The sequence below is a fragment of the Notolepis coatsorum genome (assembly GCF_963971535.1).
Source record: "Notolepis coatsorum genome assembly, chromosome: 12".
Taxonomy (NCBI): Eukaryota; Metazoa; Chordata; class Actinopteri; order Aulopiformes; family Paralepididae; genus Notolepis; species Notolepis coatsorum.
In genome coordinates, this window is record NC_140176.1 from 88,462,008 (window position 1) to 88,485,236 (window position 23,229).

At 41.5% G+C, this 23,229-nt stretch overlaps 1 protein-coding gene across 1 annotated transcript; it reads left to right on the forward strand.

The window, feature by feature from the left end:
- Positions 1 to 1,466: 1,466 nt before the first annotated feature.
- Positions 1,467 to 22,099, forward strand: thap1 (THAP domain containing, apoptosis associated protein 1). The gene is made up of 3 exons (XM_084326070.1): positions 1,467 to 1,594; positions 13,427 to 13,622; positions 21,488 to 22,099. The coding sequence occupies exons 1-3, from the start codon at positions 1,524 to 1,526 to the stop codon at positions 22,037 to 22,039; spliced, it is 819 nt and encodes a 272-aa protein (XP_084182196.1). The 5' UTR covers positions 1,467 to 1,523; the 3' UTR covers positions 22,040 to 22,099.
- The last annotated feature ends 1,130 nt before the right edge of the window (positions 22,100 to 23,229 follow it).

Sequence of the window (23,229 nt, forward strand, 5' to 3'; positions counted from 1 at the left end):
GTATTTATCATGTATTTATTATGTATATGTATGTCTGATGCAATTGAAATAAAGATTGAATGAATGAATACATTTTCTGCTGGATTCTAATAACATGTATTTAAAGCCTAACCTGTAACCACATCAATCAATTAGCCAACCAGCCAGCCAATCAACCAGCCAGTCAACCAGCCAGCCAGTCAACCAGCCAGCCAATCAACCAACCAGTCAACCAACCAACCAGCCAGTCAACCAACCAACCAATCAATCAACCAGCCAGTCAACCAACCAACCAGTCAACCAACCAGCCAGTCAACCAACCAATTAGCCAGTCAACCAACCAACCAGTCAGTCAACCAACCAACCAACCAACCAGTCAACCAACCAACCAACCAGCCAGTCAACCAGCCAGTCAGTCAACCAACCAACTAGCCAGTCAACCAACCAACCAGTCAGTCAACCAACCAACCAACCAGTCAGTCAACCAACCAACTAGCCAGTCAACCAACCAACCAGTCAGTCAACCAACTAGCCAGTCAACCAACCAACCAGTCAGTCAACCAACCAACCAGTCAGTCAACCAACCAACTAGCCAGTCAACCAACCAACCAGTCAGTCAGTCAACCAACCAACTAGCCAGTCAGTCAACCAACCAACTAGCCAGTCAACCAACCAACCAGTCAGTCAACCAACCAACCAACCAGTCAGTCAACCAACCAACTAGCCAGTCAACCAACCAACCAGTCAGTCAACCAACCAACTAGCCAGTCAACCAACCAACCAGTCAGTCAACCAACCAACCAGTCAGTCAACCAACCAACTAGTCAGTCAACCAACCAACCAGTCAGTCAACCAACCAACCAGTCAGTCAACCAACCAACAAGCCAGTCAACCAACCAACCAACCAGTCAACCAACCAACCAACCAACCAGTCAGTCAACCAACCAACCAGTCAGTCAACCAACCAACTAGCCAGTCAACCAACCAACCAGTCAGTCAACCAACCAACTAGCCAGTCAACCAACCAGCCAGCCAGCCAATCAACCAATCATCAATGAATGAATGAATGAATGAATGAATGAATGAATGAATGAATGAATGAATGAATCAATAAATCAATAAATCAAACAAAACATAGTAAATAACAACATGTATTATTTACTGCGTGGATGTACAGTATTTACAAAGACCGGTAGTGTAGTATTTCTCGGACTAGACTTGTGCTCCTTCTCTCAGAGCGTCAGTCTCTCTTCAGCAGCAGGTCAACGCGACGCTAAACACTAGTCACGTGACTTCAATTCGCAATAAATCTCTGCGAATCAAAGCGATAGGACGCGTGTCACGTGACTGGTATGTTCGGGAAGCCACTTCCGCCCTCACCGTCTCCCTGGCAGACAGACAGACACTTCGCCGAGAGAGAAGGACAAGTCTCCCAAAGCGTGGAACAAACACACACACGTACACACACAGGCACACACATGCACATGCACACACGCAGTCATACAGTCACAATAATCTATGACCTGCGCCTCCACATTGGAGCGATGGTCCAGTCCTGCTCTGCGTACGGCTGCAAGAACAGGTACCACAAAGACAAGAACGTCTCTTTCCACAAGTAAGTTACTTACTACACACTACACTACACTACACCACCACGTTTAGTTAGCTGTGCGGCTAGTACTGCGTCCACATGACATTACAACGTGACAGGTTATGTTGTTATGATGTTGCTGGTTTATTCAGCTTGTTGACATGCTGTCGCAGCTTGATTGATTGATTGATTGAACACTTTATTAACAGATTGCAGAATGGGTACAGTACAGTACAGCTCAATACACACAATTGTTAAGGGGATGCAGACCAGAGAAAGACTTTCGTCTAGTTTACATCAGGGTCCCCCATTTCAATTCATCATAACATATATGACATACAGATAGACAGTACTGCTACATCTATACATTTATGATATACCAGATTTGCTGGTGTGACATTGTAACAAGTACGACTGTGATCCGTCATCATTCGTGTTGAGATTAGTTGCGTTTCTTTCTTGACCACATCGTATTATTATTACATGACCATATTTTTACTTTAATTTGTCTTAAATATTTAAGACAAATTATACCATTATACATACCATGTACAATGTACAGTTTCTTCGTCAAATTATACTATTTTTTTTTTATAACTCTTTTTGTATCACAAACAGTATTCTATTTGCTAATCTGGTATGTCATAAATGTATAGATGTAGCAGTACTGTCTATCTGTATGTCGTGTGTGTCATATATGTTATGATGAATTGAAAATGGGGGACCCTCCCTGATGTAAACAAGACGAAAGTCTTTCTCTGGTCTGCATCTCCTTAACAATTGTGTGTATTGAGCCATACTGTACTGTACCCATTCTGCAATCTGTTAATAACATTTGCAATCAATCAACCAATTATTTGCTTGTTCTATTCTCCACCCTTCTATCATCCATAACAACACCCATATTATCACCGACACCCTGATGGGGGATCCCTCCCCTTTGAATCTGAAGTTTCTTCCATTTTTTCCCGGTTGCTAGGTTGCAGGGAGTTGTTCCTTATCTAAGTCTGGGGCTGGGGGTGGTGTACAATTGTGGATTTTATGGGTGGTTTTTATTGTGGATGTTACTTGTTGATCTGTGAAGCCCGTCGAGGCAACGTGTTGTGATTTTGGGCTATACAAATATCAATAATTATACATCTGACTTCACTTGACTTGACATCGTTATCATCATCATCATACTGGACGACAACATGAAGTTTAGTCCCAGGCAGAGATGTGTCACTAATTACCCGTCTAACCAGAAAGTATTTATTACTAACATTATAAATTATGTTGTCATGGGGAGCCATGCACGATAGATTAGATTTGATTATATTCATATGTATTGTCATACAGGACAAGTACAGTACAACGAAAAGAGGTTTGGCATCTAACCAGAGTGCAAATGTAGCAGTAAAGTGCAATAGTAATATACAATGTACAGTAGGCTTGGGCGGTATGACGGTATTAAGGTATACCAGGGTATTTAGAAATACCTACGGTATTGATTTTCAATACCGTCCGTCACCGTCAAAATCACAGATGCGCTTCAGTTTCTATAACAGTGAAACGGAGTTTTGAGTGTAGTGCACACACTGAGTGTAGTGCACACACTCGCCAGCAGAGGGCGAGACCGCTCTAGTGGAGCGAGTGGGTCACAACGGTGTAATGTTGCGACAGTGCTGTGAAAATACCGTAAAGCGTTGTGACGAGAGCAGTGTTGTTGTGGTCCTTGTGGAGCAATCAGTCTCTTATTATATGTGAACTAAAGAGTACAAGGTTTACACAACAGCCCCCACCCGCCTTTTTATTGTATTTGTACCGTCCTGTACTATCCGCTGTCAGCTGTTTATCTCTCTCTGTGAGCTACTGAGCTTGAATAAATAGCGTTAGCTCACGTTAGTAGCGTTAGCTCTGCGGCTAATCTTGGATTACCCTGAACTAAATCAATGGCTAGGTTATAAAGCATTCGAGTAGTTTTTACTGCACATAGAAGTAGCCAAACAACGGGAGCATTTCGGGAGCATATGACCAAAACCCAGGCAATTTCTAGCCCTTAAGGAATCAAATAGTCTGCCATGGCTATAGGCTAGATGCTAACGCTAAAACGGTGCGGGCTTCTACCGGTGCGGGACGGGACTATCATCCTGAGAGCTGACGATGATTTGTTTACTTGGTAACACGTAACACCCCCCCCCCCCCCCCCCCCCCCCCCCCCCCCCCCCCCGCTGATGAAAATGAAAGTCATACCGTCAAATACCGTGCACCGGGGTATTATAACATAAAGGTTTGCCGGTTTGAAAATAATGATACCGCCCAAGCCTAATGTACAGGTGATATATATATATATATATATATATATATATATATATATATATATGTGTATGTATTGTATACCTGCATATAATAGCCTATATCTAACTGTTATAGCTATCTGCTTACATACCTGTGTACTTAGTTACTACCATAGTCTTTATACCTGTATGTACATAATAATACTGTAACACTGTACTCATCTGATTAGCATTATTACTCAGTAGCACTCATTTATACATACTCCAGTTTAATCACTTGTACATTGTATATTGTTATTGCACTTTACTGTTACCTTTGCAATCTTGTTGGATGCCGACTTCCTTTTCGTTGTACTGTAAGTGCTGAATCAAATGATGACAATATATTTTAATCTAATCTAATCTACATAATGTAAAGAATACACACACTGTCTATTTCTAATCTCGTTTTTTTCTTTCCTGGCAGCAGTATAAAAGAAAAGTAAAAGAAAATAAGTGTTTTGAATGGAACAGCACCATGGCAATTATATTATGTAACATGAAAACATAGAAAAAATATGTCATATCACATTAGAATTTGTACTGGAAAACTACTGTCAAATAACGTTAAAACTGAGAAAATATTGTGATATGATATCGCTCCTGCCCGCCCTAGTTGCAACACGGTCTCATCAGAAAATGTAAATAAAGTTAGAGCCATATGAAATCCGTTTTATTCTTTTCCAAATTCCATTTAATTTTTTTCCAAATTCCGTTTTTTCCGTTTTAATATTTCAGAATTCTGTATTTTGCTTTGTACGCTCATTTTACCATCATAAATAGTGTCTAATAAGTGGGAATGAATACATGTCTACAATTTAATAAGATATAACAGTCCATTTAATAGGGCTGTCTTAAATACTTCGAAGCTTCGTTCGATGGGCATGGGATTCGAATATGAAAATAAAATCAGATTAAAAAAAATTAAAAATTATATATATTTTTGTAAAATCAACTCTGCCTCTCTTTGTTAACTACAACAAGCAATGCTGTTTGTTATGAGGTCGGACTCGGCACTGACAGATTTGTGTTCATTGTGCTGCTTTTATAAAGCCTCAAATGACGGCTTACAATATTTCATGAAAGTGAAAGTGTTTTGTTTGTCTAAGATTTAAAAAGGTTTAAACTTTACAGCACTGACAAAGTTGAACAAAGTGCTGTACAAGTCACACAAAAAAAAAAAAAAAAAAAAAGTAAAAAAAAAGTAAAAAAAAAAAGAATTAACTTTTATTTTTTTTAGTTGATTCCATTTTTATTGCTCAATTCCGCGATTCCGTCCGCGATTCCGTGATCGCGGATTCCATATGGCTCTAAATAAAGTGCTTATCGACAACAGGAAAAAAGGTACATAATGTATGCTATGTTATAGCCATAAGTAATATATTTATGTTTCATAACGGCAAATGTCCAGAACAAACACTGTGACTGGGATTCGAACCAACAATGATTGTGGTTGTGGGCGAGTGCTCTCACCACTAGACTAAGACACCCACCCAGCCTGATACAAACGTTTAGGGTTTAACTTTTTAATATATTACATATGGCTATAACATAACGTACAATATGTACCTTTGTCCCGTGGTCGATAAGGACTTTATTCACATATTTTAAGCCAGATCGGCTGCCCAGTTGCAACAATTGCTGGACTTGCCTTCCTTCTGCGACTGATATACAATTTGTTTTTGTTCGTTCATTATGATACAGTAGTAAATAAATAAATACTTCATAAAGCTTGGGGTATGTGCTAATTGCACAGTACAAGTACAAGTAAGTGGCAACAATATATTGAAATATTCATGTTTTTGAATTTCAGTCAATATTTGAACACGTTTAGTCTCTCGTAGCCAGGCCTAACAAAAATAATGGTTGGTTTCAGGTTGCCGACCGACCCTGCCGATTTAGGTGCGACCCAATATATTTTATGAGTTTAAAAAAAAAATTATATATTAAAAAAAAAAAAAATCATTTTTCTTTTTTTTTTAGAATAAAGTTTCATAGAAATCTTAGTCAAACATTTAGTATTATGGATATTAAACATGCTGGCAGAGTACATGCATCCATGTTGTTGTGAACATTTTAACCCTTTCACTGCCACACGACAGCCGGTTAACCCTTTCACTGTGACAATACAGAAGGTTAGCCCTTTACTATCACACAACCGACGGCGATGCTCCATCATTAGCATCATTAGCTCCGCATCCGCGGAGCTAATGATGCTAATGATGGAGCATCGCCGTCGGTTGTGTGATAGTAAAGGGCTAACCTTCTGTCGTGTGGCAGTGAAAGGGTTAATTAAATAAAGAAATGCCCTATCCATAGTCGCCGTGGGAAAGAATAAAAAAAAAAAAAAAAAAAAATTCCCTACCTACCCATGGCCAAACTGACAACCAACCTGAAACCAACTATTATTTTTGTTAGGCCCCAGACCGCTCTGTGTGCCGGCGATGGGGAGAGGTCTGGTTGAACCTGTTATCGTTCCGCTATAGGGGGAAAACCCTCTGGGCTTGTTTGTATTTAGTTTAAACCAATCACAATCATCCAGGGCGGCGCTAAGTCCAGGATGCAGCCATGGTGCCCTTGCAAAATAAATGGTAGGTAGGTAGGTAGGTTTATTTTAGACTCCACAACATAAACAGATCATTACTCCAGCTTACATTGCTGTCAAGGAAAGAAACGTAAAAGCCTCTTGACTTATTTCCATCGTTGTCCTTGATGCCCCGATCACGTTTTCTGCCACCGATACCGTTCACCGAGCTTCTATGAGCCATATCGGCCGATACACTGCAGATACCGATCGTTTTTTGGTTTTGTTATAGATAAAAAAAAATATATATATATATAATAATAATCTAACCCTAACTAACCTTACTGTCATGCACTTGTCCTAATATGCTAACCTACGCTGTAGCACCAACATTTTAACCAACATTGTTACTCAGCTGAGTTGTGCCCTTCGGCCCCTTCCTGAAAAAAATCGATTTTTAACAGCTTTTATCCAAAAGCCCATCCACTCAACACATTCACACACTGACGGCGGAGGCAACCATGCGAGGTGCCAACCTGCTCATCGGGAGCAGTTAGGGGTTAAGTGTCTTAAGCTCATTCATATTCAGTAAACCTCTTCACTAGGGATGCCCCGATCACGTTTTTTGCCACCGATCACCGATCGTCTTGAGCCATATCGGCCGATACCGATCCGATATCGATCGTTTTTGATTAAAAAAAATAATAATTATTTTATATAATTTTTTTATTTTTTTTATAAAATATATATATTATATAATCATACTTGTAGTTGTATTATCTGCGAGACATCGCCACCACGCAACAAGTCAAAATGCTCGCTATCTGCAAACAGCTCCACTGTCTGTGTGTACTCGAGTAGCCTCCAGCTATGGCCAGGATTCTCCGGAGCTGCAGCTGGACCCTATTGATCACATTCAACATGCCCTCAGCTCGAATACGCATCGAATCAGTGTTATAAGACATTGATATCAGGAGCTGTCTGTAGCTACTGCTAGCCGGCTATATAACGTTAAGACAACGCCTCAGTGAACTATTTAGTTTAATGGGACGTTTCGTTTTGAACAGTGAGATAACGTAAGCTAACGTGAGCTAACGTGAGCTAACGTGAGCTATCACGCACTACTAGACTTGCTGGAGCATTTGTTGATATCAGGAGCTATCAGTAGCTAGCCGGCTAGATACCGTTAGACAATGCCTCATCATGTATTAAACTAAAAGTGAATAGTTGACTGGGTAATTTTGTAACGGTAGCTAACGTTAGCTCACGGAGGTCCCAGTGTCCCACTAGACTAGACTATACTAGTGTTTACAGTACACGGGTGCGGGAGGGGAGGAGGAGGAGCAGACGCCGCTGCTCTCTCCGTGTGTCTGAGACAGAACTCAGCGAGTGAGATCTCCGCTCAGAATTGGATCATGTTTTTCGATCGGTTTTGACGATCGGCGAAAATAAAGCATTATCACCGATCACCGATCGCATATTTATACTGATTATCGGCCGATAACGATCGGTGGCCGATCGATCGGGGCATCCCTACTCTTCACTAGACCTTCATATTCAGTAAACCTTCATATTCAGTAAACCTTCATATACATACCTTCATATTCACTAGACCTTCATATTCAGTAAACTTTCATATTAAGTAAACCTTCATATCCAATATACCTTCATATTCATTAGACCTTCATATTCACTAGACCTTCATATCCAATATACCTTCATATTCACTAGACCTTCATATCCAATATACCTTCATATTCAGTAAACTTTCATATTAAGTAAACCTTCATATTAAGTAAACCTTCATATCCAATATACCTTCATATTCATTAGACCTTCATATTCATTAGACCTTCATATTCACTAGACCTTCATATCCAATATACCTTCATATTCACTAGACCTTCATATCCAATATACCTTCATATTCAGTAAACTTTCATATTAAGTAAACCTTCATATTAAGTAAACCTTCATATCCAATATACCTTCATATTCATTAGACCTTCATATTCACTAGACCTTCATATCCAATATACCTTCATATTCACTAGACCTTCATATCCAATATACCTTCATATTCAGTAAACTTTCATATTCAGTAAACCTTCATATCCAATATACCTTCATATTCACTAGACCATAGGTGTCAACAGTGGCGGCTCGCCACTAGGGGCGCTCGGGCGCCGCCCCCCCCCCAGGCCCTACCCTGGTTATATGAGAGAACAAGAAAAATAAGTTTTTAGTTTTTAGTTTTATAGCCCTATAAATAATATAAACATGTTTAAAATGAATAATATTTACTCATTTTAAGTATGTTTGTATTTCCAATGCACAATATAACGTTATTATCGCAATTAAAAAACACTCGTTTTCCAGAGCAGGAAGTGACATCACATTTTTTTTATTTTTTCGTATTTCTCGGCCCGGGCTATACGCGATAGCGCTCTGAGTGCGCGTCACAGTTTGATCGCTGTATCCGTCACAGCCAATCAGTGCATAACGCGTTGTGCGTTGAAATATGACTATTATGTTGGAATCCGGGCGCGATTTGAAGCGGTCTAGCCAGTAGCGTCAAGAATATCTGTAGCCGCATTTCGCGGAGACGCTCTCTGATTGGCCGACGCCAGTATTTTTTTCCGTAGCAGAATTTCACAGAGACGATCTCTGATTGGCCGAATCCAATTTCTAATGTTCCAATTCTAGGTTATTCCTAGGTTGGTCGGTGGAGATAGTTGTGTTGTTGTGAGAATGATGCAGGCAGCTGTTTGTCTTAGACGAGCGTGCCGTGACTGCAAGTTCTTTAGACTGTTAAGCTTAGGCACTCTTTCAAAGTTGGTTAAGGTTAGAGTTTGTCTTAGAGCATGGCGATAGAACGCCAGGTAGTTTGCAGTCTGTTCGAGCGGAAATGGACAAAGGAATGTACTTGTGTTGTGCTAACGAGCTAACACTTGGCTAACAAGCTATATGGCGGATGCAGTCTGGAGACAGACTACGGTGGACAGTGGTCTGGAATACATCATCAGTGGATTATACACGTTTATCAAGCTCTCCTGCCCTGGACGTTTCAACTAAACAGTGAGTCTCTCTCTCTCTCTCTCTCTCTCTCTCTCTCTCTCTCTCTCTCTCTCTCTCTCTCTCTCTCTCTCTCTCTCTCTCTCTCTCTCTCTCTCTCTGTGGTTAACGTTAACGTTTGTAAATAGTTTTTTTTAGGAGCAGTACTGTTAGGCTACTGCTGGCCATTCATGAAGCGAGACATTGCTGATTGTTTATTTATTTTATAACACAAGACTATGACTACCAACTGCCTAGCCAGCCGTGTATCAATCTTGGATGCAATAATAACGTTACCACACTGACTATGTCGATGGCTCATTGATTTAACTACTGCAGCTCTCTCGGATTGAAAATACGTGGATTATGGCTTGTTCAATATCGTCTATGTTTGAATGAATGAATGAATGAGAACTTTATTAACAGATTGCAGAATGGGTACAATACAGTACGGCTCAATACACACAATTGTTAAGGGGATGCAGACCAGAGAAAGACGTTTGTCTTGTTTACATCAGGGTCCCAGAATTTCGATTCATATCGATAGTTTAATAGCTAGCCTTGGCTCGTTTAACAATATGCAAAATATGTGTACAGCCCTGTACTCATACTGAAGTTATTCTTGGTATATAATAGGTCTGATTGTGTAACGAATCGATTCCACGTCGCGCTGTGTGTGAGAGAGAGAAGGAGAGAGGGAGAGATCTGCCTGTGTTTGGAGACGGGGCGAGTTTTGTTTCTAACTTTTCTATTTATATATTGTGTTTCAAGTTGTGAATTAGAGTCTAGACTATACTTTATTTGACTGGTTGTGTGTTGTTGTAGTAACAGCTGAGCGACTCGTTCATAAGAGCCGATTCATTGCCGTGAGCGTGAGTCGAATCGCTCACGTCTTGCCATGAGTCTGTTGCGTGGTACTGTACTGTACATGTTTGCAAAATGTTTGGTATAGCGCCCCTAGTGGCGAAGTACCCACCGGCCGCCACTGGGTGTCAAACTCATGGCTCGCGGGCCAAATGCGGCCCGCCACGTCATTTGATGTGGCCCCCCAAGAGCTCTGAAAAAAAAAACATTTTTTTTTTTTTTTTTTTTTTTTAAACAGGTATGAGGTATGGATGAAGTAACAAAGGAAAAAAGCCAAAAGCACTTACTCCTCAGACATTCTTTGACAATTTTACAGCCCAAAATACAAAAAAGATCCAGGCAGAATAGGTAACAAAGGGTTGAAGAAATATTATCTGAACTGTCAGATGCAAACTGGCTGTGTGACATAACCGAGCATCTCGCTCAATTGAATAAGAAGCTGTAGGGACGCAAACAAGTCCCACCCAAAACTTGACCAATATAGTTGTGAACTGAGACAACCCTTATTTTGTTATTTTTGAGTACAGTTACAGTTGTGTGTTCATGCAGACACATAATAGCGATTTCATTACGAATTGAAAATGGGGGACCCTGATGTAAACAAGTCGAAAGTCTTTCTCTGGTCTGCATCCCCTTAACAATTGTGTGTATTGAGCTGTACTGTACTGTACCCATTCTGCAATCTGTTCATTAAAGTTAATTAAACTATCTTCCATTAGTTGGATGTATGGCCTCTGCAAGGTTGTGTGCAGCCATTTGTTTTTGTAACATCTGCTACATCTGTCCCACATGTTCTTTGCAGCTCACAGTTGTTAGTTCTGCCCCTCTTGACTGTGACAAAAAGGTTTTTGAACAAACTTAATGTCATAGCTTGTATTTGATGATATTCTTCTTTGTTATTTACTTGAATGGTTTGATCATTGATTGATGGAGTAATATGGGGTTCTGATAAACTAAAATTATTTGTTAAAATAACATAAGCTAACATATATTTTTACATCTATGCAAATGCATATGCAATATGTATAACTTGAATAAGTAATAAATACAGAAACAACATGTTTAACAATATGTAAATGAGTAGCTACATTTATTTTACATTACATTAACATTTATACGGTCTTTGGCCCTTTGAGGGCAACCATAATGCTGATGTGGCCCTCCGTGAAAATGAGTTTGACACCCCTGCACTAGACCTTCATATTATTAACCATTGCACTACCGCACTACCAAATAGTTGACCCTTTAACTGCGACAATACAGAAGGTTCACCGTTTCCCTGCAACACGACAAATGGTTAACCCTTTCACAACCACACTACATAAGGTTAACCCTTTCACTACCACACTGCAGACAGTTGTGAAAGGTTAACCTTCTGTAGTGTGGTAGTGAAAGGGTTAAGCTCAAGGACACTTCTACGCGCTGCTCGCCCCGGGAGGTGCCCGGAATCGAACCGGGAAGCTCCGGATTTCCAGACGACCGCTCTACCTCCTGAGCCACTGTCGCGGAAGGGGAGGAGAATTCCAGCTGTAAGAGTTGGTCAATGGCATGCTTCTACCCACAGTCTGTGGGTACCCGCTGCGTGGCTAGTGGCTACATGAGTAGAGCTCCGGACTCATGATCGGAAGATCACCGGTTTGAGCCCCGGTCAAGGCTGCTGTCAGAAAGTGGTGTTGTTGTCCAGCAGGGGGCACTCTGTCCTCCTGACTAGTCGGTAACAATGCCCCTGTTACAGTGATAGGGACACCGTACAGCTGCGAGTGCCGTCCTTCGAGTGAGATGCTAAACCGAGGTCCTGACTGAATTCGGTCGTTAAAGAACCCAGGAGGCCTATCGTGAAGAGTAGGGGGTTCCCCAACGTTCCTGGCCAAATTCCTAATCAGGTCTCTGACATCAAGGCCACCTAATAATCCCTTCCCCTTAATTGGCTTGTATCAATCCCCGTCTCCTGAGCCGTTCAGCCTAGGGCTGGGCGATAAAACGATAACGATAAATATCGCGATAAATTATTTCCTCGAAATAAACATGAAACGTGGTCGCAAAGTTTCGATATATCGATTTTCCAAGTTTGGCTCCGCTCAGCCTCGGCTCAGCACACTCACTAACAACAACCAACGTTACGTGATGACGTGCTTACGCACCACAGCTCCAGATGTGCTACTGTTTTGGTTTAGGACTCAAGGCTGGCTAGGATAATTAGCTTGCACGGCGCTATTTTATATATTTACGTGCAGAGTATGTGTGTGGCGTGAATTCTGATGCCACGGTTATAGTAGTGTGTGGTATACGGTGGACGTCGTTGCAATGTATTGGGGCGGAACAGAGTATTTTAGGGATATTTAGTACATTTGGAAACATGGCTGGCTAGGATAATTAGCTTGCACGGCGCAATTGTATAGTTTGGCTGGCTAGGATAATTAGCTTGCACGGCGCTATTTTATATATTTACGTGCCGAGTATGTATGTGGCGTGAATTCTAATGCCACGGTTATAGTAGTGTGTGGTATACGGTGGACGTCGTTGCAATGTATTGGGGCGGAACAGAGTATTTTAGGGATATTTAGTACATTGTCATGGGATACACTGCTTGCTCTGGCTAACTGCTAACGTGCGCGGACTGATGACGACATCAACTCGAGACATTCACAGCAGAAAAACAAGTCTATTAATAGCCCGTCCATCGGCGCCGGGCATAATAAGTTAAATAAACTTGATAGACATTATATCGACGATAATTATCGATATTGAGTTATATGAAAATAATTGTATAATTTTATCGCGATAACGTTTTTGGCCATATCGCCCAGCCCTGGTTCAGCCATTATGTAGTGTGATGTGTGCCGGGTGCCATTGTGTAGTGTGATGTGTGCCTGGTGCCAGTGTATGGCAGCCATTGAGCCTGCGTTGCCCAAGGTTGGGTGCTACCAGTGGTGGTGAAGGAGGCAATTTCCCTAACCCTACGTTGTGAAGCGCTTTGAGTGTGAGAAAAGCGCTATATAAATGTAATGAATTATTATTATTATTATCCTGCAAGTCAGACTAGGAACAGGCTCAACCCAAGCGGGTCATCTTTGGTGTTTTTCCTCTCTGTCCCACCAGGTTCCCTCTTGCACGTCCGGACGTCTGTGGGAAATGGATCGCTGCCATGAGGAGGAACAACTTCCAGCCCACCAAGTACAGCAACATCTGCTCCCAGCACTTCGCCAAAGACTGCTTCAAGAGGGAATGTAACAACAGGGTCCTGAAGGAGAACGCCGTTCCCTCTCTGTTCGGCTTCAGTAAACTACAGATCAAGGTAATAATAGTAATAATAAGAAGACATTATTATGTAGTGCTTTTTCTAGAACTCTTGGACCAGTTGGAGTCTATAGACCACCGCAACACTTCCGGGATTCTGAAATCATGGTGGAGAGAGCGAGGGGGGGGGGATAATGAATGAATGTGGATGAGAGCCTCGTCATTAAAGGAAAACTCTGACATTTTGGGAAATTAGCTTATTTAACATCTTCCCTGGAGTTAGACAAGAAGATACATACCTTTTTTGTCTCTGTGCGTGCATTTAGCTTAGGGAACAGTCGCTCCGTTAGCATAGCTTAGCTTCATCACTGGAAGTGAGGCAGGACAGTAGCGTGACGTTCCCTACAGGTTTGTTGATATTCTCATTCCTTCAAAGGATCCGAACCGATTGAAGTTTATGGATACCATGACTTAAAATCCTCTTACCTTGACGATTAAAAGCCTCCCCAATTTAGAAAACAGTAATCCAATGGCTGGTATTGATATATTGATAATATACTACTAACTACTGGACGCTCGGAGCTAACGCAGAACAGGAGGATGGTAAAGCAAATATAATGACTTCCTTTCTGGGGTTTTCAAAATAAAAGTGCGACGTTTATAGCAGCGGAAAACGTTTATTTTGTACATTATCTAACGTTAACACGAACCTAAACTAACGTTACAACTAACCTAAAGTTAGTTTAGGTTTGTGTTAACGTTAGATAATGTACAAAATAAACATTTTCCGCTGCTATAAACACCGCACTTTTATTTTGAAAACCCCAGAAAGGAAGTCATTATATTTGCTTTACCATCCTCCTGTTCTGCGTTAGCTCCGGTTAGCTCCGAGCATCCAGTAGTTAGTAGTATATTATCAATATCAGCCATTGGATTACTGTTTTCTAAATTGGGGAGGCTTTTAATCGTCAAGGTAAGAGGATTTTAAGTCATGGTATCCATAAACTTCAATCGGTTCGGATCCTTTGAAGGAATGAGAATATCAACAAACCTGTAGGGAACGTCACGCTACTGTCCTGCCTCACTTCCAGTGATGAAGCTAAGCTATGCTAACGGAGCGACTGTTCCCTAAGCTAAATGCACGCACAGAGACAGAAAAGGTATGTATCTTCTTGTCTAACTCCAGGGAAGATGTTAAATAAGCTAATTTCCCAAAATGTTGGAGTTTTCCTTTAAGTGGTTGTAGCCACGGCTGTGGGGGTGCGGGATACTTTTATACGCCTGAGTCTCCTGAACACGGCGCGACCAATTCCAAGTCGATCGGCACTTTCTCGGCCGAGCTAAACTCCACTGGCTCCCCATCAACTACCGAATCCCCCTACAAGATCCTCCTCCTCCTCACCTACAAATCCCTGCACGGGTTGGCCCCTTCCTACCTGACCAACCTACTCCACCCCTACACTCCAGCACGAGGCCTCCGCTTCTTCAACTCCGACCTCCTCATCATCCCCCGCACCAGGCGTTCCACACTGGGAGACCGAGCTTTCGCTGTAGCTGCCCCCAGGCTGTGGAACTCCCTCTCCCCCTCCATCCGAGGCTCTGACACTATTAAAGGAGCTCCCGTCTTATACGGACTACTGAGTAATTTGATCCCGTAGATGGACTTGGCTGACGCGCCGTTCTATTTGTTTGATCTGATACCAACCGTCCATGTCCCAATGATGCAATGCAGGCAGCTTTACTTGGAAAATGATATTTATTTGCTTCACCGTGCAAACAGAATATCTTCGCTTTTGTTCCTTAAACTGATTAAATAATACTGAATACAATAACTAATTACATACAAACATTTCGCCCTGCGGCGTGTTCTAACAGCGACCTGTGACCTGCGTCGTGCGTGGTGTGGTCAAAAACCTTTGCCCTTTCCGGGTCAAACTCCTACCTGCTACAGTGTACCTGGTGCTTAAATAACAGAAGCGCCACCCCCTGGTCACATAAATCCATTGCACCTTAAATCCCTTCATTTTGGCCCTTACAGTCTTCACGCAACACGGCCCTGCTCCCAAGTAGCCCACCCCTGACTCTTTTCTTTTAAGCCACAGATCCTGTTTTGTTGTTTGTTTGTTTGTTTGTTTGTTTGTTTGTTTGTTTTGTTTTCTGTTTTTCGTTTGTTAATTTCAACCACTTCATCAAATTGGACAGCACCTTGCTTCCTTTTTTTTTTTTCCTTTTTTTGTTGTTGTTGTTACTATTTTTTATTTGTTATCTAAATTTAAAAAAATAATAATAATAATAATTTCCTTGTACAGTGTCCTTGAGTTTGAGAAAGGCGCTTCTCTCTTAAAATCCAATTTATTATTATTATTATAGTCACTTTTCCGCACCTACTCCCGAACTACGCATGTGCAGATTGCCCACGGAGTCTAGGTTCATCAATCTGCGCATGCGTAGTCCGGGAGTAGGTGTGGAAAAGTGACTATAGCTCGGTCGAGAAAGTGCCGATCAACTTGGAATTTATCGCGCCGTGTTCAGGAGACTCGGGCGTATAAAGGTATATTGGATCATGTCTCCAGCACCCCCACAGCCGTAGCTACAACCACTTAATGTCAAGGCTCTCATCCACATTCATAAATCTTTTCCCCCCGCTCTCTCCTCTATGAGCTCAATGTAACGCGGAAGTGCAGTGGTCTATAGGGAGGTGTAGTCTGACGTCACTTTAGTTTCCCGCGTGGTCCACCCGTAAGAGATGGAACCCAAAGGTTTAAAGGTTCAGGTCCTTGACCCAGCCGGGTTATTTCAGGATTTAAATTGAACGCTTGGGACCGGCCAAACACTGCAAAATTCTAGCGGGTTCTGTAAGTCAGTTATTTTTATAAACCACTGTGGCAGGAAACCATGCGTGCAGAGAGAGAGAGAGAGCTTTTTGTTCAGTAAAATCAGTGGATGGGATCAGTTCTCTTCATCGGTTGTTGTTTAATTAATTCAATCTTTATTCGGTTGTTGTTTAATTAATTTAATCTTTATTTAATCTCAAGCTTTTTGTTCAGTAAAATCAGTGGATGGGATCAGTTCTCTTCATCGGTTGTTGTTTAATTAATTCAATCTTTATTCGGTTGTTGTTTAATTAATTCAATCTTTATTTAATCTCGAAAGCTTTTTGTTCAGTAAAATCAGTGTATGGGATCAGTTCTCTTCATCAGGTGACCCCTCTGCACAAAAAGGGCAGCAAATTAGACCCAGGCAACTACCGCCCTGTTTCTATTCTTACCTCCATCTCGAAAGTCATGGAAAAAATAGTCTACGAACAGGTCGAAAAGTAACTAGCGGAAAAAAATCGAATCTACGAATTCCAATCTGGCTTCAGAACATCCCACTCCACTGACACATGCCTTCTCTATTTGAACGACCACATCAAACAAGAGGTGGACGTGGGCAAATACTGCGGCATGGTACTGTATGTCATGTATGTCATATATGTTATGGTGAATTGAAAATGGGGGACCCTGATGTAAACAAGATGAAAGTCTTTCTCTGGTCTGCATCCCCTTAACAATTGTGTGTATTGAGCTGTACTGTATTGTACCCATTCTACAATCTGTTAATAAAGTTATCAATCAATCAATCAATGAATCAATCAATCAATCAATCAATGTTGTTTAATTAATTCAATCTTTATTTAATCTCGAAAGATCATTGAGAGCAAACTCATTTACAACAACGTCGAGAGGTTCATCACATAATAAATACAAAAACAATATAGAAAAGTCAAACCAATTCAAGAATTTCAATTAAATTATTCAATAAATGAAATCAAAAGTAAAATGATTGGCTATTACAGATTAAAACTGACCAATGGAGACTAAAGTATTGAGTTTTAAAGTGCGTTGCAGTCCGTATTAATTAATGTTGTGTTTCTTTTTCAAATAAGTAGCCAAGATTAAAGACCCTAACCCTATCAAAACAGCAGTCAAAGTGTATATTTTCAGCACTATGTTTGTTTACCAATGATTTTAAGCGTTATTAGCGAAATTTGCTTATAAAAATCTCTGCACATTGCACCGGAAAACGGAAGATTTAGACGCGAGGACAGGAAGCCGCCATGAAATCGTTGTAGGCCTAAGAAAGAGGAGACCCAGCCAGGGCTTTCGATGGACTTCTGATGGACTTCTGAATTTCATAAAACTACACTACCCAGCTCACACCAGCCGCAGACAAACAACGTGATATTACAAATATTGACGTGAAAATAATGTTTATATCTCACGGGTCGAACAAACCTCAACGTTATTGCCATAAAATACAACGTATATTGTTTCTTTACCTTTCTGTGAACGTCTAGGAAAAAAATGTGCCTCAATTCGGTAAACATTGCGGAGCTATGGACATTATACAAAAGTAACTGTACTTACTAGGGATGGGTACCTTTCACATTTGAACCGATACCGGTACCTGTGAATCGATACCGGTACCCAACGGTACCTTTTTTCGGTACTTTAGTCTCAAGAAATTTTATTTACCTACCTCAGTCGTAAAAAAATAATCCAAACTTCAAATAACTACAATTTCGACAGTTTTCGGCTTGTCATTGCTCCGACTGCTTTGTTGTTGAATCAAGTCAAATCCTAGGTAAGCATATATTGTGCGTGTGAACGTTGACATGAAAAGAAAAAAGTAAAAAAAAAGTAAAAAAAAAAAATCAATAAAAAAACTTTATTTTTATTTATTTTTTGGTTTCTCACTTGATTCGATACTCGGTAGTACCGACGTGTTTCGGTTCGGTACCTCAAAAGTACCGAATTCGGTACCCATCCCTAGTACTTACAGTAGATTTCATTCACGGACTCTTTGCTGCCCTGTACCGGGCACCTGGTGGTACTAAATATTTAATAATAAGGTCATTTATAGGCCTGATATTCTATATTCCATCTTAATATTCATATTGAATGTGTCCGGATGGCAAAATTCAGTACTGTATCTACAAAAGCCCCTGTAAATCATCTGCCCTTTGTTAATTTGCTTAGATATTTAGTACACTTGATCACAAGAAGGTGCTGCATTTTTCACTTTTGGTCGATGTTAGCATGGTGTTATTAACCGTCAAAGATGGGGGGAAAAAACGAATAATAATTTATATTCTCCTTTTGTTCATTACAATTTACTCAAGCATAGACACAAGACACAGACACAATATTTCTGACACTGGGAATACATTCCCTGAGGTCCATAGATACCAAGAACATGCCAATGGACCTTGTAGAAGTGGAGCAATCTTCCATTTACTTGTGTATGTACTTTTAGGTGAATCTTCTGAAAATATGGCTCCGGCTTAAGAGGTTAATACTAATAGTTAACACATTCTGTGCCACGCAGTTTGCCCATCTTATACCACTATCTGCCAGTGCTGTAAGCCTATGGAGTCGCTCACCTTCTTTGCAGGGCTATAACTTTTTAAATATTATAGCTATATCGACATTACTATGGCCCATTCAACATCGGGTATCTATCGTTCCGGATGTGGCAACGTTATATTTTTCCATTCATACATTGTCGTGTTAGTACCGTCGTGAATATAAGTATGTTTTTAGAGTGTAGAGCAGTAATTCCTAGAACGCGAGTTATAGGCCCCGACGCATATTATACATAATCGATTGGCGTTTCGTTCCTATACACGCTATATAAAAAAATTCAAATGCATATGCTCGGTATACATTAAGCTCCATCATGCGTGAAGGAAAGGGGGGGGGGGTCGTTTATGATTCCTTGTTTGCCAGTAACGGCTTTCTTTAGTACGACAGTCATACGTTGATCAGATGGATTACAATGAAATAAATGGACAATCGAGCTGGAATTAACGTTAGATTCCTCTTACCTGTGGCCGATGAGTCTGGAGAAGAAATATTCCAATTATTTGATTTCGATCTGCTAGATCCATTTTCCGTTTGTATGACGCAATAAACGGCGAAAGCATATTGATTATTGCGTCTCGAAAGCGATCCAATGCACTCAAGTGTTTGTCTGGATCAACATAACAAGATAGCTCTGCCGGAACATTTTCCCCGATGCACAGAGCGCCACATCCGGTTTAGGGTGGAGTGCAACTCGCCCGAAATCCACCAGACGGCGGTATTGAGGCGTTGAAATATCAGACAGAGTCCAGCTCGCTCCCGGAGCCTTGCTGGATGAATTATGAATGCCAATAGCGAATAAAGGAAATAACGATCATAAAAACGAGTTAACTCATTGTTGGCGCTCAACGATTGGCGGCCAATAACGAGTTAACTTGTTAACACTTTCAGTGCCCAGCAGGGGGCGCACATTTAGTGCTTGAATGCCCACCATCCACTGCAATGTTAGCATTAATATCGCCTAATCTATGTTTTAAATTATGGCTATGTGTCTAATCTGCCCGTCCCATTATCAATGACCCATTTCCAGTCAACATTGTCGAAGCGGATTGTTTTATCGGTTCATTTCCGTTTTATAGCATTTTGAAAAGCCCTCGTTTTCACAAAAAAAAAGAGATTCCATGATAATCGCCCTGTACTGTAATATTCTAGAACGTTGTCATTTTTCGGCCTATTTATGAATAGTTTTCAAATAAACGCTAGATTATCGATAGTATATGTGTACGTGTGCACGCTGGTGCCGCGCGCTGAAAATCGATTCTCTCAGTTCCTGATCGCTCTTACAGTCAAACAGCCATATCACATTATAGGGGAAAAGCTTATATCTCCGTGAAAACGGGTCTGATTATCCTAAGACTGGTAAAATAGATTCCTTACCTGAGATCAGATGGTATCCAAATGGATTATTCCAATTCCTGATCGCCATTCCAAAAATCGATCCTTTTATTGATCCCACGCGTAGGGGAGACCGGGGCACAGTGGATCAGAAATTTTATATTTTAGCATTTTTCCTGGCTTGATGACAGCATGGTTCTGGTCTACTGTGGAATTGATAGCAGAATATGTTCTGTTCTCTATAAAACATGTCTATCATATCCTGCCAACTGCCAAATATGAGATGCTGAGATGGGGTTGAATGTAAAAATATATTTGATCCACTGTGCCCCAGTAACGGGGTACAGTGGATCGCTACCTGGGGCACTGTGAATCAGTCCAGATATTATACATAATTTTTCTGAAACCAGATAAAAACATGCAATAGTATGGCACAGATTGATATAATATATATATAGTTATATTTGGAATAAAAAATTGTTAAATTACTGTAAAACACATATTACACGCTGTGCTGAGGGTCCAGAATGAAGCTGATCGGCTCCGGTTACATGCGTGAGAAGTAAAATGTGTATTCCGTTTTTTTTTTCTCATGCATTTTCATTGAGTCCAATCCAAAAGGGTGAATTACCATCTGGGAGACAATAGGGGGTGCTTTTTTCACATCTGAGCGCCTGGGGTGGCTGATTTACCAACGGTAGACTCGGTTGATGAAATATGAATTCAGATCGCTAATAAAAAAAAGAAAGAGACAAAACGAATATTCTCGTGATGGGAAATGCCGTTGAATATAACGTTAGTAGCCTTTAGCTCTATAACTAGCTTTCCAGAAAATAGATGATACGAAATCTGCGATAAAGCTTATATTCACGGCGCTATAAAATGACAACCTACCGATGGATTTCTTTTTTCTTTAAGCCATTTTGAAGGGACGGTTTATGCACTCAATTGACAATGAGAATGGACAGATAGCAACACTATAAAGTATAGATATAGCTGTTAGAAAACCCACATGTTTGTTTACATTACCCGGTCCTCTAGCCACTAATTAGACTAAGCCCATCGGTCGTCACAGTGTTAATGGTGCAGAATGTGTTAATACTAACGTAGGAACGTTCATGAGCAGTGAGACCTCTGTGAGAGGCCGTGTGTGGCTATCACTCTCCTGTCCTCTCTGTCGCAGGCTGAATCTCTGGAGGAGATGGACTTCGCCATTGCTCTGCCTCACTCCGACCCAGAGGAGGAGGAGGAGGAGGAGGCCGAGGTTCTACCACCACAACAACAACAACAACAACAACAACAACAACAACAACAACAACAACAACATCACAAGACGGAGCCCAACCAGACTCCCATCCTACCACACGCCACCGAAACCGTAACCGACGGCCACGGTCTCAGCCACGCCCCCGTCGCCAACACTGCCACCACCGCCACGACTGCCACGACCACCACGACCACCACGACGTCGGTCTCCTGCGACCACAACTACACGGTGGAGGACTCGGTGCAGCAGAAGAGGCGCATCGAGCAGCTGGAGGAGCAGCTGGAGAAGCTGCGGAAGAAGCTGAAGACGGCGCAGCAGAAGTGCCGGCGGCAGGAGCGGCAGCTGCGGAGGCTGAAGGCGGTCGGGGTGCAGAGCCTGAAGAAGGACGCGGCGAGCCTCGGGGAGGGCTACGTCATCCTGCCCAAAGAACTGTACAACGTGCTGCGAGGCATGGAGAGCCTGGACTGACCCCCCCCACCTCGCCTACCACACACACACACACACACACACACACACACACACACACACACACACACATGCACACACACACACACACACACACACACACACACACACACACACACGAGCACACACACATACACACACACACATGCACACACACGAGCACACACACATACACACACACACGCACACACGAGCACACACATGCACACATGCACACACGAGCACACATACACACATGCACACATGCACACATACACACATACACACACACACACACACACCAGGGCTGTCACCTTTTCCTAAAAGTTTATTTATTTAATTTTTTTGCTCGAAGAACGTCACCGTTGATAGAATAACATCCTTTTATTTGTAACACTGGATAAGTTCAAGTTGCTTATTGTTTTTTCTCCGGGCAGTCCGGCAGAGAGAGAGAGAGAGAGAGTATGGGAGATAGAGGGGGAGGACATTCGGGGAAGGTCGCCGGGTCCGGGAGTCGAGCCCGGGACGGCCGCGTTGCACTGCAGCGCTGTACGTGGTGCGCAACCCTGGCCCCCCAATTTTGAATTCTGTTCATTACAGTTCGAAGAACGTTTAACGTTCTACCAGTTTCAAATAGGGCTGACCCCTATTAGTCGATTAGTCGACTAATCGGTCGAAATGAGCCGTAGTCTTAGTCGAATATAATTTTTTTTTTATTAATATATATATATTTTTTTATCATTCTTTCCAAAAGAAAAGAGGCCTAGAAGCGTGGCTAATGCTAATGGCGCGCATACCAGAGGCTAACTGCCTAAGAAAACAGGCACAGAGGCACTGAAAGAGGATTTCACCCATCTAATGAACACACTAGACTAGACAAATATCAAGATGTTTGATTGATTGATTGAAAACTTTATTAACAGATTGCAGAATGGGTACAATACAGTACAGCTCAATACACACAATTGTTAAGGGGATGCAGACCAGAGAAAGACTTTCATCTTGTTTACATCAGGGTCCTCCATTTTCAATTCATCAGGACATATATGACATACATGACATACAGATAGACAGTAGGCCTACTGCTACATCTATACATTTATGACATACCAGATTTGCAAATACAGTACTGTTTGTGATACAACAAGACTCAAGAAAAGGGAGTATATACATTTGACGTAAAAACTGTACATTGGACGAGGTTGTGTGGGGGG

Bases quoted from the DNA above. Each gene is read 5' to 3' on its own strand.
- thap1 (XM_084326070.1), top strand. From the start codon at position 1,524: ATGGTCCAGTCCTGCTCTGCGTACGGCTGCAAGAACAGGTACCACAAA. The intron at 1,595-13,426 runs GTAAGTTACTTA...CTGTCCCACCAG, and splicing joins AAGAACGTCTCTTTCCACAA to GTTCCCTCTTGCACGTCCGG. The intron at 13,623-21,487 runs GTAATAATAGTA...TCTCTGTCGCAG, and splicing joins TCAGTAAACTACAGATCAAG to GCTGAATCTCTGGAGGAGAT.